Below are 13,946 nucleotides of genomic sequence, written 5' to 3'. Positions count from 1 at the left end.
ACCAAATGCTAATGTTTGCTTTTTGATTATATGGAAATGAGCTGTTGGTTTTTTTTGAAGTTTGGGGGTAAGATTTTGTAACAGACATTGAAAAGAGGGGATAAACAAATGAGTACAGAAACGAGCAGTGAAATAGGACAGTGTGCTGGTACTTTAGTGAGCTACTTAGTATCTGCTGCTTGAAATATCTGTTGAGCATCAGTTGTCTTTTCATTTCACAATGTTTTGCTGTTCCTTGGTGGTTTTTTTTCAGGTTTATGATTTGTTGTGATAGATGTGAGGAATGGTTTCATGGTGACTGCGTGGGTATTTCTGAGGCTCGAGGGCGATTATTGGAGAGGAATGGTGAGGACTATATCTGCCCAAACTGCACCATCCTGCAGGGACAGGATGAGGCTGGTTCAGAAGCAGACCAGCAGGATGCTAAAGCAGGGCAAGTACATGTGGATGGCACAGAATTCACAAGCATAGGAACAGTTGAACAAAAATCTATTGAGGACCAAGGAATCAAGGGCAGGATTGAAAAAGCTGCAAATCCAAGTGGAAAGAAAAAACTGAAGATATTTCAACCTGTAAGTATTTTTTTCTTATTTTTCATATTTCAGTGAGTACATTGAGACAGTGGCTTACTTGTATATCTGTAAATCTGACTTGTTTTTTTAAATCTACATATGAAGCTGAATAACCCACTAAATATTGCTTTTTAGCAGAAGTTTATCCACAGTTCTATCTGTACATGAGCTGTAAGAAAATGTTATTTTTGACATGAGGGTTTTAAAAGTTTTATGCAGGTGTAAGGAAATGCCACACTACGTGTTTTGTGCTATTCTGCCCTTCCTAAATACTGTTTTGGAAGTCAAGTAATAAGGTGTTCCTTTGGTAAAAATATTAGAATTCTGGACTGGTTTATACTAGCTTTATTGGACGTTTTCAGTGATAGTGCAGCTTTTTTCTTAACACTGACAAGTGTTGGAGTTAATTCCAGCTGCACTTCCTCTATATTTCCACTGAGTCTTTGAAATTCTGATTTTTGTCCTAATGCTTCTTGAAGTTATTAGTACATAGATAATTGTTTTATACTGCCTTAATACAGGCAAAAATGCTTCTTCAGCTCAATGTACAGAAATTTAAAAACTTGATGCTACAGTGGTTGTCTTTGTACTGCCAAAGCTGCTGTATTAATGCCAACATGTCCAGTGTATCTGCAGTTAGAATGCTACAGCTGTGCATGTTCCTTTCTCTATTAATTTGTTCTTAAATACTTAATCTTTAAACTTTGAAATAAATCTTTAGAATAAGTATTACAAGTGTGAGTATGAGCATCTCTCTGCAGGAATCTTTCTATTGTATGTTTTCTACAAAAGATTCATGGGACAGCACCTGTACCTGTAGTCAAATAGCAGAGCTGTCCCAGTCAGCACAGTGAGCTGAATGTATAGATCAGAACAGCTTAAGCTTAATATAGAAACATTTGCTATATTGAGATAAATATGTAGAAAACAGTATTCTCCAAAATGTTTTCAAGTACATTTGTACTTTTTGTACACAAGGTTTTTGAGAGCCCAGATGTGTTGGTCTTGGTCTGCATTTTGCTGGCCTGGTTAGTATTCATTAAGTTCAGCTTCTGAGTTTCAGCAGTTTGTCTTTGATATTAGCATAGTAACAAGTTAAACTTGTCAGACATTTCTCCTTTAGTGAAAGAAGAATATAAGTATCATTAATGCATGGCCTCTTAGGGAAGAACTGCTAATGTTTTTGGTTTTCTTGTGGCATTTGGAGCTGCTGTATTTGTGTTGGCCAGGTGGTAGCACGCTTTGGGAGAACTGAAGGGTCAAGTCTGTGTTGTAATCTGTGCTGCCCTTCACTCCTCAGTTCAGATCCCTCTGGGCTCTGTGTGAACAGGCACCACTCTCTGACTGCAGAATTCCTGGCTATTCTAAGCAAAGAGATCATTGCTGTTCTGTATGTTGATGTGCCAAAATCACCCTGTGGTGTGGGGTGCCTCAACAGCCTTGTGGTTCAGTTTATCTGTTTGCTGGCAGCAGTATTCTAAACCCTCTTTTTGTTGCTGTCCATAAGCACCTATAACTGCAGAGTTTTGGTTTGTAATTCAAACTCTTAGAAATACAAGTACAGGCATCAACACTGAAAGTTTTGTCACTATCTGAGTAAATGCCCTTAATTAGAAACAACAGCTTGATTAACCTGAAGTTTGAGGTGCTTCTCAGGGAGCATGAATGGATACTTCTTGTACGTAGTAATAAGTGTGTACATGATGCAGAAATATTCTAAAGCATAGATTTCATTTTTGTGGAAAAACTCCCAAACCCATGTTTTATCAGCCTGCAGTAGGCAGTACTGTCTTACTGACTTTGGAGGAAAGATAAGCCACACTATGGAAGTATTTTTTTTTAACTGAGAAGTCTATCTGAAAAATTTACTTTTGGTAATTACAAACTGCATTTTATTGATGGAGAGAGGCTGTCTGGAGCTCCAGTAGTTCCGAGGTCAGTTGTGTAACATTTTTAGGAGTAATCTAGTAGAGTGAGACTAAAGGCCTAAGAGCTAGGGGTGGTATGTTGGAGCCTGAGGAGCTTTCTGCTATTTCTAGACTTTGATCTACTTCACTCTGTTTGCAAGGAATGTGTTATTTTCTAAATCTTAACATTTGAAGAGGATGTGCTTAGTAAATTACACTTTGATATAAATGGAGACTAATATGTTTTGGAAACATTGCTCTTAATAAACCAGCTCTGCATTATTAAGGAGATTTTTTCACATGATGCAGAGGGTGAAAAAAAGTATTTGAGCTTATGGGATCTGGAAATACAGGAAATCAGCCTCCCTTAGTTCACTGCTAGCAGGCTAACCACTTGAAATAATGAATTAGTTGTTTTCATGTTGCCATTTGTGCAAGTGACCAACAGTCGTAGCTTCAGTCTGCACATACGGTATGTGAGCATTTCTTCATGTTACACAGACCTGGTTTTGTTGCTTGATCTCACTCTGTTTCAATCTATAGGTAATTGAAGCTCCTGGTGCATCCAAGTGCATTGGTCCTGGCTGCTTTAATTTGGCTCAGCCTGATTCTGTGTATTGCAGCAATGACTGCATTCTTAAACATGCTGCAGCCACTATGAAGTTCTTAAGTGCTGGCAAAGATGCAAAACCAAAACCTAAAGAGAAGGTCAAACCAAAATCTGAAAAACCTGGCATGCCAAAATCTCAGCTTCAGGTAAGACAGTGTTCGTGCTCAAAACAGTTGTCATGAAGCACAGGGACTTGTTTCTGTGCTCTCCTTTTTCAGACTAAATTCTCAAGTCCTACACTGAAGAGGAGCATTCTGTTTTTTTTGTTGTTCTCTTGCCTTTTTCTATGGTAAAAGCAGTGTTTAATTCCTCTGACAATAAAATGTTTTCCTGACACTTTAAAAATCTTAATCTCTAGATAGAGAGAATTTCCTGAAAAGGGTCTTTGGGTGGCACCACACTTTTTTTTTTAAAAAAAAAAGTAATTCCAAATTCATCTACTGTTTTAAAAAAAGTATAACCAAAACAATTTCTTATTTTAATTCAAGTCTGAATTAATTTTACCTTTTAAAATTCCAAATTCCTGAGTTTGGGGCAGTAATTTGAAATGACTGTGAATTGTCACCTAAGGTGACTGCATTGGGTGTGTGCTTTGAGAAGGAAGAAGGCAAATCAGTCTTTTTCCCCTTTTGAAACCATGGGCAGTAGTTTTTTTTAAACATAAAACCATGACCCTACAACTTGATGTAAAACACTATTATTTTGAGTTCATTTCTTTACAATTATCTTTTCCTCAACTTACACTGGATATTGTCTTTGCTTTATAGACTTGAATGTGAAATTACATCATTTCAAGTGTGTTTACAGGTGCTTGCTATAAAAGAAATGTGTGTGTATGTAACTGTATCTCTGTCTATAAAACAGAATATATTTTAGTAGTAGTAGTAATTAAGCCTCTTTTAATCATACAGACAGGTATTAAGCCTCTTTCAAACCAAAAGAGACAATTTCCTGAGAAAAGAGAGATGAATATGAAGAAAGCTGTTCTGCCAACTGCCAAGGCTGAGGCAAATGCTCCACCTCTTGCTAAAGAGCCAGCAGCAGAAATCACCCCGTCCTGGGCCAGCGATCATAATTACAATGCTGTAAAGCCTGAAAGGACTGCTGCCATTTCACCTGCACTGTTGTTCAAATGTATGTATTGCTTAGGGATATTCCTGAATAGTCATTTACATTTTCTTTGAATACCCACCCATTCTTGGCTCTGCAAGACTAGGGAGTTTAGGATTTGGGTTGTTTGTTGTTTTTTTTTTTTCCTTAATAAGGCACCAAACTGCTTTTACCCACCTTCAAAGATTCACACACAGGGATAAACACAAATGGGAGATAGTTTTAGAAGTTTCATTTGTATCATAGAACAGTTGTATGATTAAGAGCCTGTCAATCTACCCAGCTGGTTCCTGGATGAAAACTACATGATTAAGCTTTCATTGTTTCCCACAAAGACAATAACTGTTTCCAATCTAGAAAAGGTGAGTATTGATACCTTTGTGTGTTAAGTTTTACAATGAGATTGCACAGTGTGCACCATGGATCAGCAATTGCCTGTACTAATTGGAATTGTATTTTTGTAATTTAGATTTGCCACCTGCCTCTCAGGTCTTGCATTTTCAGTGCTAGTGTCAAGAATGAAATCTTCCACTTGGTATCCAACGATATTTTACACTTCTGCAAACAGCTTCTAACTGTCAAGTATATCCAAGTTCTTCCTGCTGCTTTTCTGCCTTACATGAAGTAATTTAAGGACCATTCTTACCTTTAAATTTGGGGGGAGGCAGTATTCCTTTTTCTTTTGTTTTTCCCCCTCTTCCTTTCTATGTACGTGTTCATATTTCACACATTATCCACACACACAAGAACACATCTTAAGTGGATATTAGGCAGAGATACTGCCTGTCATATTTTTGCAGGTTTTGAGTAGCATCCTTGTAACTCATAGAAAGGTAAGTAAATGTTGCTTTGTAGCTTGAACAAGTGTTTCTGCTAATGCCATTTTTTATTGACTCCACCTAAGTAGTTTTACAACGTGGTGCAAATGAAATCTTACATTTCACATTTACAAAACACATGACTTGGTATCTTAATGTTCACTCACTTGATGATTAATGAATTCAGAAATTCAGTTCTCATAGCTTTCTTAACCACACTTTAGCCAATTTTATATTTTATTTTCAGAAATAAATGCAGCTAGTAAACACGTGATACGTATAGTAAGTGATAAGTTCATAAATTAATGTTCAAGATGAGATTTTTTAGATGTAACTTTTAAACACTGAGAGAACACCAGCTACCCTAAATTGCTGTTTATTATTATAGGATATAGTAGACTTACTAGGTACATCTAAGTATATTTACCCCTATCAAATTTTTAAATGGCTATAATTTTTCCCTGCATATTTTTATTACATATTTTGTTGCTTTTTGTAGTTAACTGTTAAGATACATATTTTTGTTAACCTCCATTTTTAAGCTTCTTTTTTGTCAGAAACAGTAGTGTTTAAAAATAACAAACTAGGAGAGAGACAGAAATGAAACTAAGGTTTTGTCTTGTATGTCATTTTTTTATGACACTTTCTGTCTCGGTATAATTGCAAGTGTCCACAGAACCATAGGACTTTAAATGCCCTTATTGCTTTAGGGGTTTTTTTTCCAGGAGACAGGAGTACAGGTTTGGAGGCAGGGAGATTGAGCTTTTCAAGGGGGCTGCTCTTAAATTTTACTACACTGAAGGTTATATGTGTTTAACCAATTCCAGTAGCAAATTGGATTCCTGTAGCTAAATTGGTTAAAAATGTGTATATAGCAGACTTCACAACTGAGTAGAAAACAACTTAATTTGCGTGATGAAGAACTCCCATATCAAGTGCAAGGAAGAACTTCAGATTTCTGTTACTGAGGTAAGTTGTACTAATATGTGGGGACTCTGTTCCTTTACTGAATTCCCAGGTAAATCATTTGTGTGTTTTTGAAAAAAAACAAACCAACAACAGCCAAACCAAAAAAAGTCCTGCTTTCTGGTTGGAGGGGTTGGATCTGTAATCTTCCTGGGAAGCTGCTGTTGCATCATCTGTAAGAATATTCTAGACAATATTTTTTTTTTATTTGGTACATCTTTATCTGCTGTTCAAAACAGAAGTTACAGCATTATGGAAACTTGTGAGAGTCATCTCGCTTTGGGTATCTGAAGGCTAGAACTCTAAGCCTGAGCTAGTCTGTCAAGAAAAACACCTTCCGTGGACAAAACATGCCATCTGTTTTAGACACTAGTCTTAGAACAAAGTGACTCACTCCTTAGGAATGCTTATTTCTGAACATCGGTTATGAAAGATGTATAAGATGACTAGGTCAGACATCTAGGTGTCCAGTGTTGGGACTTCAGGTCGCCCAGAGGAGATGCCGTGTTCCATGCATACCTGCATTCTGCCAGAGCTTCGAGCCATGTTCTGCAAATCCTTATTTGTGACTTCAGAGCACAAGGCCTTTTAGGAATTAAGAAAACCTGATTTGATTGACAGAATGCCTCTGATACTCTTGCCATGCGTTGGCCAGATTTCAGACATGGATTTACTCTGTGTGTCACATACAAGGTTTCTTGGTTACGTACGACATCAGTTTTGTTAAGCAGAGGCAAGAAGAAAATCAAGCTGCTCTTATAGAGGCCCTGAGTGATAGGGCCATATAGTACATTTGCATCTAAACCCTGCCACCAAGCCCCTCTCTCTCGCAGCCTGTTTTGCCTTAAAAAAAAAAAAGGGGGTGGGGGGTGCTATTTGGTTCTAGTAGGATGTAGTTTTATAGAGCAGTGATTTCTTTGTTGCCCTGTTCTCTGTAGCTTTTTTGGGGATGAGTTGGAGCTCCACTTGAAAGTGACTTTTTACACCAGTATCTGTAGCCTGATTGACACTAACATCTTGATATTCCCAGTGAAAATAATCCTATTTATTCATGTAATAATTAGACTGATAAATGCCTTTAACTTGCTTTGATAATTGAATATGAAGTAAAAGTGCTCTTAAAGTTGCAGGCAGTATCACATCTAAGAGAAAATTAGGAATGTGTCACATTCCATTTCAGAAGTGTTGCTTTGAATTTCAACAGAAAAAATATTAGTTTAATATGCAGTGCTCAACTTTTATATTGAATTGCTAACTGCCAAATTGATACAAGTATATGGATTGCTGACATTTAGGAATATTGTTGCTCAGAGATTCAACTAGTAATAGAAATGCTAAATTTGTCATATGAGCTAGTGGTAATTATCAATATTTAGGTCATATGTAAAATTCATAACAAAAGCAAAACAGACTCTTGTTTATCTGGTAAGATCATGTAGGTGTTTTGGGGGAAGCACCACCCAAAATAATTTCTGAAATGATTTGGTTTTATTAGCAGACTAACATACATCTTACAAGAATAGGAAGTATTTTAAATTATGCTGGAGAAGGATAAACTTTAAACAGCATAATGCAAACACATTTTCCAGAAGGAATCACAGAAGCAGTTTGTGTCCACTACTTATTAGACTCTTTTGAGAGCTTTCATTATTTAACATCCTGTATTTTATTTGTAACAATATTTGTCAATTCTGTTCATTGCTGCTCTGTAAAAAAGGGGGTAAGGGAACACTTTCAGACCTGCAGTTTGCTGATTCAGAGATTGTCTGAATCACCTGAGCTGGAGTTGTCTGTTTAATAGAACACACTTTGAAGAGACTTGATTTTATATTTTTGTTGTTTTCAGACAAAAGTCAGCAGCATATGTATCAACAGTTATAAAACAGAAAATTAATCAAAAAGAAGGGGAAGAAGATAGATGTTTGCAGTATCCCCATTTTTTAAGTATACTAAGTACCCCTCAGTGCTTCAAGTCTCTGAAGTTCAGCTGACTTACCTTATTGAACTTGAAACAAATACATGAACTGATAATTTAGCCCTCAGGTGCTAGAGCTACTTAAACATCTTAACTGCATTTGTATACAAGAGTAACTTAAGCACTCAGGAAAGTGAAGAGGGTTTATTAGATAAAAAATAAAGATTAAAAGTGTTTCTTGTTCTTGCAGTAGAACTTCCTGAATGAAAAGCACTTCCTTGTCACACCAAGGCACTAAACTTCTCTTAACTGTAAACAAATAAAGGTTATGAGTTGATAGCTCTCTGTTATAATATCTTCTTTGGTACTAGTATTGCACAGAATGTTAGTGAGGAGAGCTTTGAAGGGGAAGTTTCATGAAGAAAGCAAAATGTTTGTGGTAGCTGTCCTGCTTTATAGCAGTGAATGAGGGAGAGACAACGCTGCCACCTCCTGGAAGTGGGAGGTCAGGTTTGTAGAGCCCTGGTCATACAGTTGTCCTCTTATTATCCCCTTTGAGTTTGCTTCATTTCTTCTGCAGCTTAACTTTTCTGCACCCAAGAAATTAGAAGTGAATGGTGTTTGCTGCTATAGTTAAAAATCCTAAATAGAAAGAGCACTTGGACTGCTTTGTCCAAGCATAAAATGTGGAGGTGTTATAAATGGAATGCAGTGGTACAGGGAGCCCATGGTCAGACATACAATGCACATACCTAAATGTTAGGATTATACATAATTCCTTTTTTTCTTGTCTTTTTTTTTTCCTGCAATACCAGTTTGAAGGCAGAAAAGAAAGAAAATTACAACTGTGAAGAGAGCAGGGGAAATGTAGTATAATCAAGACAGTAGTTATGGCTCAGGAGGTAGAAGTGATGTAGGAAGCTGCAAATAACTCTCGTGAAAAGAAAAAGTGAGGCCTTATCTGCACACAGTCTGGTGCTAATTTAATGCTCCTTTTCAGGCAAGATTGTACCAGCTGAAGTTGACCTCACTTGAGTGCAGTTTGTGTGGATATACTTCTATTGGTTCACCTATTAGAAAATACTTAACTACTGACTTACAAATATTTACTTAAACTGAGGATCTGTTCTTAAATCGTGTGTTTATCTGCATGGACTGATTGTAGTTAAACTTGCTACCTTTGTTTTGGTGCTTCCCCATAGGATAAACCAGGCTGTGCCACCTTCCATGCTGTTACAACTGAATTACTTCTGCATCTGAGTTAACTCCTTAAAAGCTTAAGGGATCTTTGCTTACTGCTGTCTTCTGCAGTGGAGAGGCAATAAGTATTGAGTAGTTCCAGGGGTATAAAAAGCATTATTTTTTTGTTACTGACCATTTTCTGGGACAAGCAGTTCCTGTAAATGTAGGTTTAGTCTTAACCCTTTTAAAGTAGAGGAGTTTTCAGAAAGGCTGCTGGCAGACCAGATAATCATCAGAGCCTGAGATGAGCCTGCCAGCACTTCTGAGAAGTTCGTGTTGGAGATCTGGCTGTGGAAAGATGGTAGCACAGGAGTGGCAGGTTCAGTGCAGCTCCAGTGCTGAACATGCCTCATGAGAAGGGTAGGGGCTGTGCTGCAGAGGGGCTGGCCTATGGTCTGAACCCTGGCTGTGGAGTGAGGCAGACCAGCAGTGGCTGCTGAAGCCAGCATCCCCTGGGACCCGCTTGATTAAAAGGAGCAGTGGGATCCTTGGGGAGCAATTATCATCTCGTGCCTGTGAACTGCTGGAGCTCCCCTTCTCTGCTCTACAAGGTATGTTACATCTGTCCTGTGGCTGTCAGCCATGTGAAGGTTTTTGACGTATCTTAAGTTAGGAAGGCTGGTCCCTGCTGCTGGCTTGTTGACTGTCTTGCTGTTCAAGGCACCCTGAGGCCCTTGGATGACAGCCAGCACCTGCCATGATGGGTGCTTGGCTTCAGTGTAAGGAACCACTGCTGAGAGGAAGGGTCATGGGGGGCAGGAACTGGTATAACTTACGATGCACTATGAATATTAGGGTGGTTTATCTCGTGTCATCAACACTGAAAGTGATGAAAGTTTGATTAAAAAACCTCACCACCCTCTATTGCTGTTTTGCTTTCTTTTACTAATATTTAGTTCTTTGGACTCGCTCATTGGCTGCATAGCCAGTGAAAAAAGGCTTCCTCTAGAAGTCCCCAAATAAAAGGGTTTTTCTGAGGTCATCTCTTTGGAGTCCAGTTTTGCTTCTGATCTTGGTGCTGATGATTTGCTGTGTATGATCTGTGCTGAACTTGGAACCTGAAGATGGCCCGTCCCTGCAAGGAGTGATGCCAACCCATAAACACTCTGGAAAATAAGGAGCCTTTTTTTTTTTTTTTTTTTCAGCAGATCATGTCTGTTTCACTCGGGAGTGGTGTAGTTGTGAAATAGTCATCATCAAATGTAGATCAGACAAGTCACTGATTTAATGTAGACTAAAACAAAGCCTTGTGTGTCTGAGCTACAGATTTGCATGAGCATAGCTACAGTGTTGGCTGAATGCAAACAAATGGCCACCACAGAACCAGCCCTTGTCTCAGAGTTGCCTAAATGAATTCACTTTAAAGCAAGAATTGCTTCCTTGGTGTGCCTGAATGTAAAGGCTTGGCACACGGGCAGCCTAATTAGGAGCTTCTCACTGTGGTGCAGGTTAGAACTGATAGAGGATTTTAGAGAAAAACAGCAGGGCAGGAAACACACCTGAAACTGGTGTTTGATAATAAAGTTTGATTTGGTCTTGGAAGCAGTGAAAACTAACACTGACACCGGCTCAAGAGTAGTTTGACACTTGTGAATTATTTAGAACTAACGCTGAGCTATCTTTGAGGGAAATGACAAAAGTTGAGCAAAAATAGGTTTCAGGAAAGCAGCAGTTGAACAGCCATGGACCTGAAACGGTTACAAGCGACCTCACCTTCCCAGCCTGGGGCACTGAGTGTGCAGTGCCACAAGAGGGTGCTTCAGTGGCACCTAATGGCATTGGCTCCCACCAGTTTCTGAGGTTCTGAGATGTGTGACTGTGCAAAGGCTGCTCTGGAGGAACGTCTCCTAACTGGTAAGTAACTTCCCGTTGTAGAGTGCTTTACAACTGGCATCTAAAGCACCAGCTCACCCATGTGTTGTGCTCAGTTTTTTTAAGTTAGATAATGCGTCAAAGGGATTCACTTCGGAAGAACTCTGGGATTAAAGCTTCGTGTCGGCCATGGTGTTGGGGTGGGGGGATTAGGTTAAATTCTGCTCTCTTAAAATGATTTCTCCCACGAGTCATGCAGGAGGGGGTGATACCACAGCTGCTTTGAGCAAGTCCACTTAGGACATGGGCCGAGTGGCAAAGGGGAGCTGGTGGGACAGCACTGGCTCTAAGTGTGAGAAATCTTTCCCGTCCTCTGTTTCAACAGTTTATGAAGGGGAAAATGAAGTTCCTAAATTCTCAGATATTGGTAAACAGGGGTGAGATATCTGCTCTGATCTAAGTGACTGTCCTTTTCTACTGAGAGACGTGCCAGAACAGGCTGCCCTGGCTGCAGTGTCCCGGCGGCAGAGCTGCAGCACCCTGGAGCCACGGCATGGGGGAACGGATCGTGCAGCTCCACGGCTGAGCAAGAAGGAGCTGCAGGACCAGAGCTTCACTGTGCCATTTCACAGGCCAGTTTTTCAACGACACTCAAAATGCTGGCAGAGGCTTTGTGAATTCCGAACTAGATTGCTTCTGGTTGTCTTTTCACACCTGTGTTCCTATCATGTTTAAGCTGTTGCAGATCTTTGGAGATTAACTCTTCTCAGAATACATAGTTTCCTAGCTCTGGCCAACCTTCTGTCGGGCTGTCAGTACCTTCTAACTGGTATTTGTGTTTTTTTGACAACTTCAAAGCTGCACTAGTCTGAGTTTTCCTCCTTTGACATCAGTGTTATTTGGGAAGGACATTGAAGTCCTTTTAAGTGTAGTAAATTACCCCCTTTCAAAGGCAGAGGAGCCGTGGCTGTACTCTGCTGCTTAGGTTTTATTATTCATGTGAAATTTTTCAGATTTTTTTTTGCAGAAAAATTTTAACAGCCAGTTTTATTACTGTTGGTGCCACACAACTTGTATATATGCAAGTTTGTTGTGCATTTGAGTTTTGGGTTTTTTTGGTTGGTTTTTTTTCCTGAAACTTTTAGTGAGAGAATCGTGAGAAGTATTTGTAGAACCCTGACATACTTCAGCAGCCTCCAGCCTGTGGGCTTGTAAAGGCAGTGCAGGGCAGTGCCTTCCAAAGTGTTACATTCCCAACGTCCTGCTCCCCTGGACCAATGCTCCCACTATGGAAAGCTCAGTGCAAGCTGGACAAGGCAACACAGCCATCAGCTTCTGTTCCCCACATATTGAGGGATTCTATCCTGGAGGGAAAAAGAAAAGATTAGTGTAGATGGAGGGGAACACAGGGAAACATGAAGACAATATGAGGCAATTGTTCTGATGTAAGAACAGCCTTATGGCAAATGCTTAATTCTATTGAGAAACCTCATAATGAGCACTATGCAACCATCAGCTTGCATGGCTGCAAGACGTCTCTGTTCTGTAGTGGGAGCTTTTAAATCTTTTAAAAAATACTTTTCTTTTAAAAATCTGAGCCTTATAGACTCATCAGGAAACAGGCTCTTCAAGTGTAACTGCATCTGGTTTATCTACAGCATCATATTAGAATCAACTAGAGCAAGAAATTGAAGATCTTTAAAATGTGATTTGAATAGTGTTTAACTATACAAACAAAAGTAATAGCACATTTCTTCAGGTACTTAAAGTTGGGAAAACTGGATAATGTCTCTGGCAAAATAACCCATCCCAAATGAGATAATAAATAGAAACTAAGGAGGTGGTGGTCTATTTTTGAAGTGGCTTTCTAAAGCTGCTACTGCAAGGAAGGATTGGGTGAAGAGGAAAAGGGGGAAAAACCAGTATAGGCTTGAATGCTATACAGAAATGTTTGGAAGAGATCAGAAGAGCAAAGTTTCCTTTGGATAAATGTCATGCCGTGGTGTAATACGGTCTCCCAGTGTAGGTGAGGGATTACAGTAGGAGTGCATCCTGCAAATCCTTCACACAAAATGAAACAGCACTACACTGTGGAAAACATTCTTCAGTTGGGCCTCAAGAACCACGTAATGATGAAACGTCAGTGTGGAGATGTCCAGAGGTGAAGTACACGTAGCTCCCAGGCTTTCAGCACGCTCGTCTGTAACACGATGGATACTGTGGCAGCTCTGTCCTCCACTGCCTACAGAAGTGGTGGTAGCTGTGTGCTGGAATGTTTGGCTTAGCTTCACAGGGAATTTCCTTAGGGGAGGGGTTCTGGATCTGTTGATATACAGTGGGAGGGATGATAGTTATATCTGTAGTGAACATGGCATAGTAATGCTATTTCTTAAGCCCTCCAAGGAATGCACTTTTTTTTCTGCCAGAGGATTCAGTGGGTTTCACTCTAGAAATGAGCTGACTTAGCAGCTCCATCTGTGTCTCAGTCTTTTCAGCCTGTGCCCCAGTCCATGAGAATCCTGTTGGTGTCCTAATAAATGGCTCACAGGACAAAATGGGAAAACAGGACTTAATGTTTTGTTTTAAATACATGTCTCACATCAAGCCAAGAGAGGTACCCCTCTGCATTTAGAAATGCTGGATAGAAGAGCCACTAAATACTTTGCTCTGGCACCAGTCTGTCTGGTGAAACCCCCTGGTAGGCTAATGTTCAGTAGTCATCTAACCTTTTACATGTAGAAGAGCACTTACTGTAGGTACACGGGGGCTACTGCTGGGAAGGACCAGAAATGTCACAGTGGAACAGACAGTGGACGGTATCTAGTGGACATTGCTTGTGTCTTCAGGTTGTTCATGGACTGCAAGGCAAAGTGATTGGAAACTCCTCTGAGGGAATACCTGTTCCTTGATACCTCCTGTCAGTGCTGGGTGACTGGGGCAGCTGCTGAGAAGTGAAATCCTGCAGAGGTTGGCACACAGCTCCCTGGAGGGGAG

At 39.7% G+C, this 13,946-nt stretch overlaps 1 protein-coding gene across 3 annotated transcripts in view; it reads left to right on the top strand.

The window, feature by feature from the left end:
• Nucleotides 1-13,946, top strand: part of DIDO1 (death inducer-obliterator 1) — a 53,709-nt gene that overhangs the window by 17,849 nt on the left and 21,914 nt on the right. For all 3 annotated transcript variants that reach the window (XM_051633346.1, XM_051633343.1, XM_051633345.1), the window contains 3 exons: nucleotides 254-572; nucleotides 3,023-3,235; nucleotides 4,001-4,223. In XM_051633346.1, the coding sequence (XP_051489306.1) occupies nucleotides 254-572; nucleotides 3,023-3,235; nucleotides 4,001-4,223 (755 nt within the window). The remainder of the gene's footprint in view (nucleotides 1-253; nucleotides 573-3,022; nucleotides 3,236-4,000; nucleotides 4,224-13,946) is intronic.

The sequence above is a fragment of the Apus apus genome, chromosome 15 (genome assembly GCF_020740795.1).
Source record: "Apus apus isolate bApuApu2 chromosome 15, bApuApu2.pri.cur, whole genome shotgun sequence".
NCBI classification, from domain to species: Eukaryota; Metazoa; Chordata; class Aves; order Apodiformes; family Apodidae; genus Apus; species Apus apus.
Note: the sequence above shows the minus strand (reverse complement) of the source record. Positions and strands in the feature narration are given on the sequence as shown.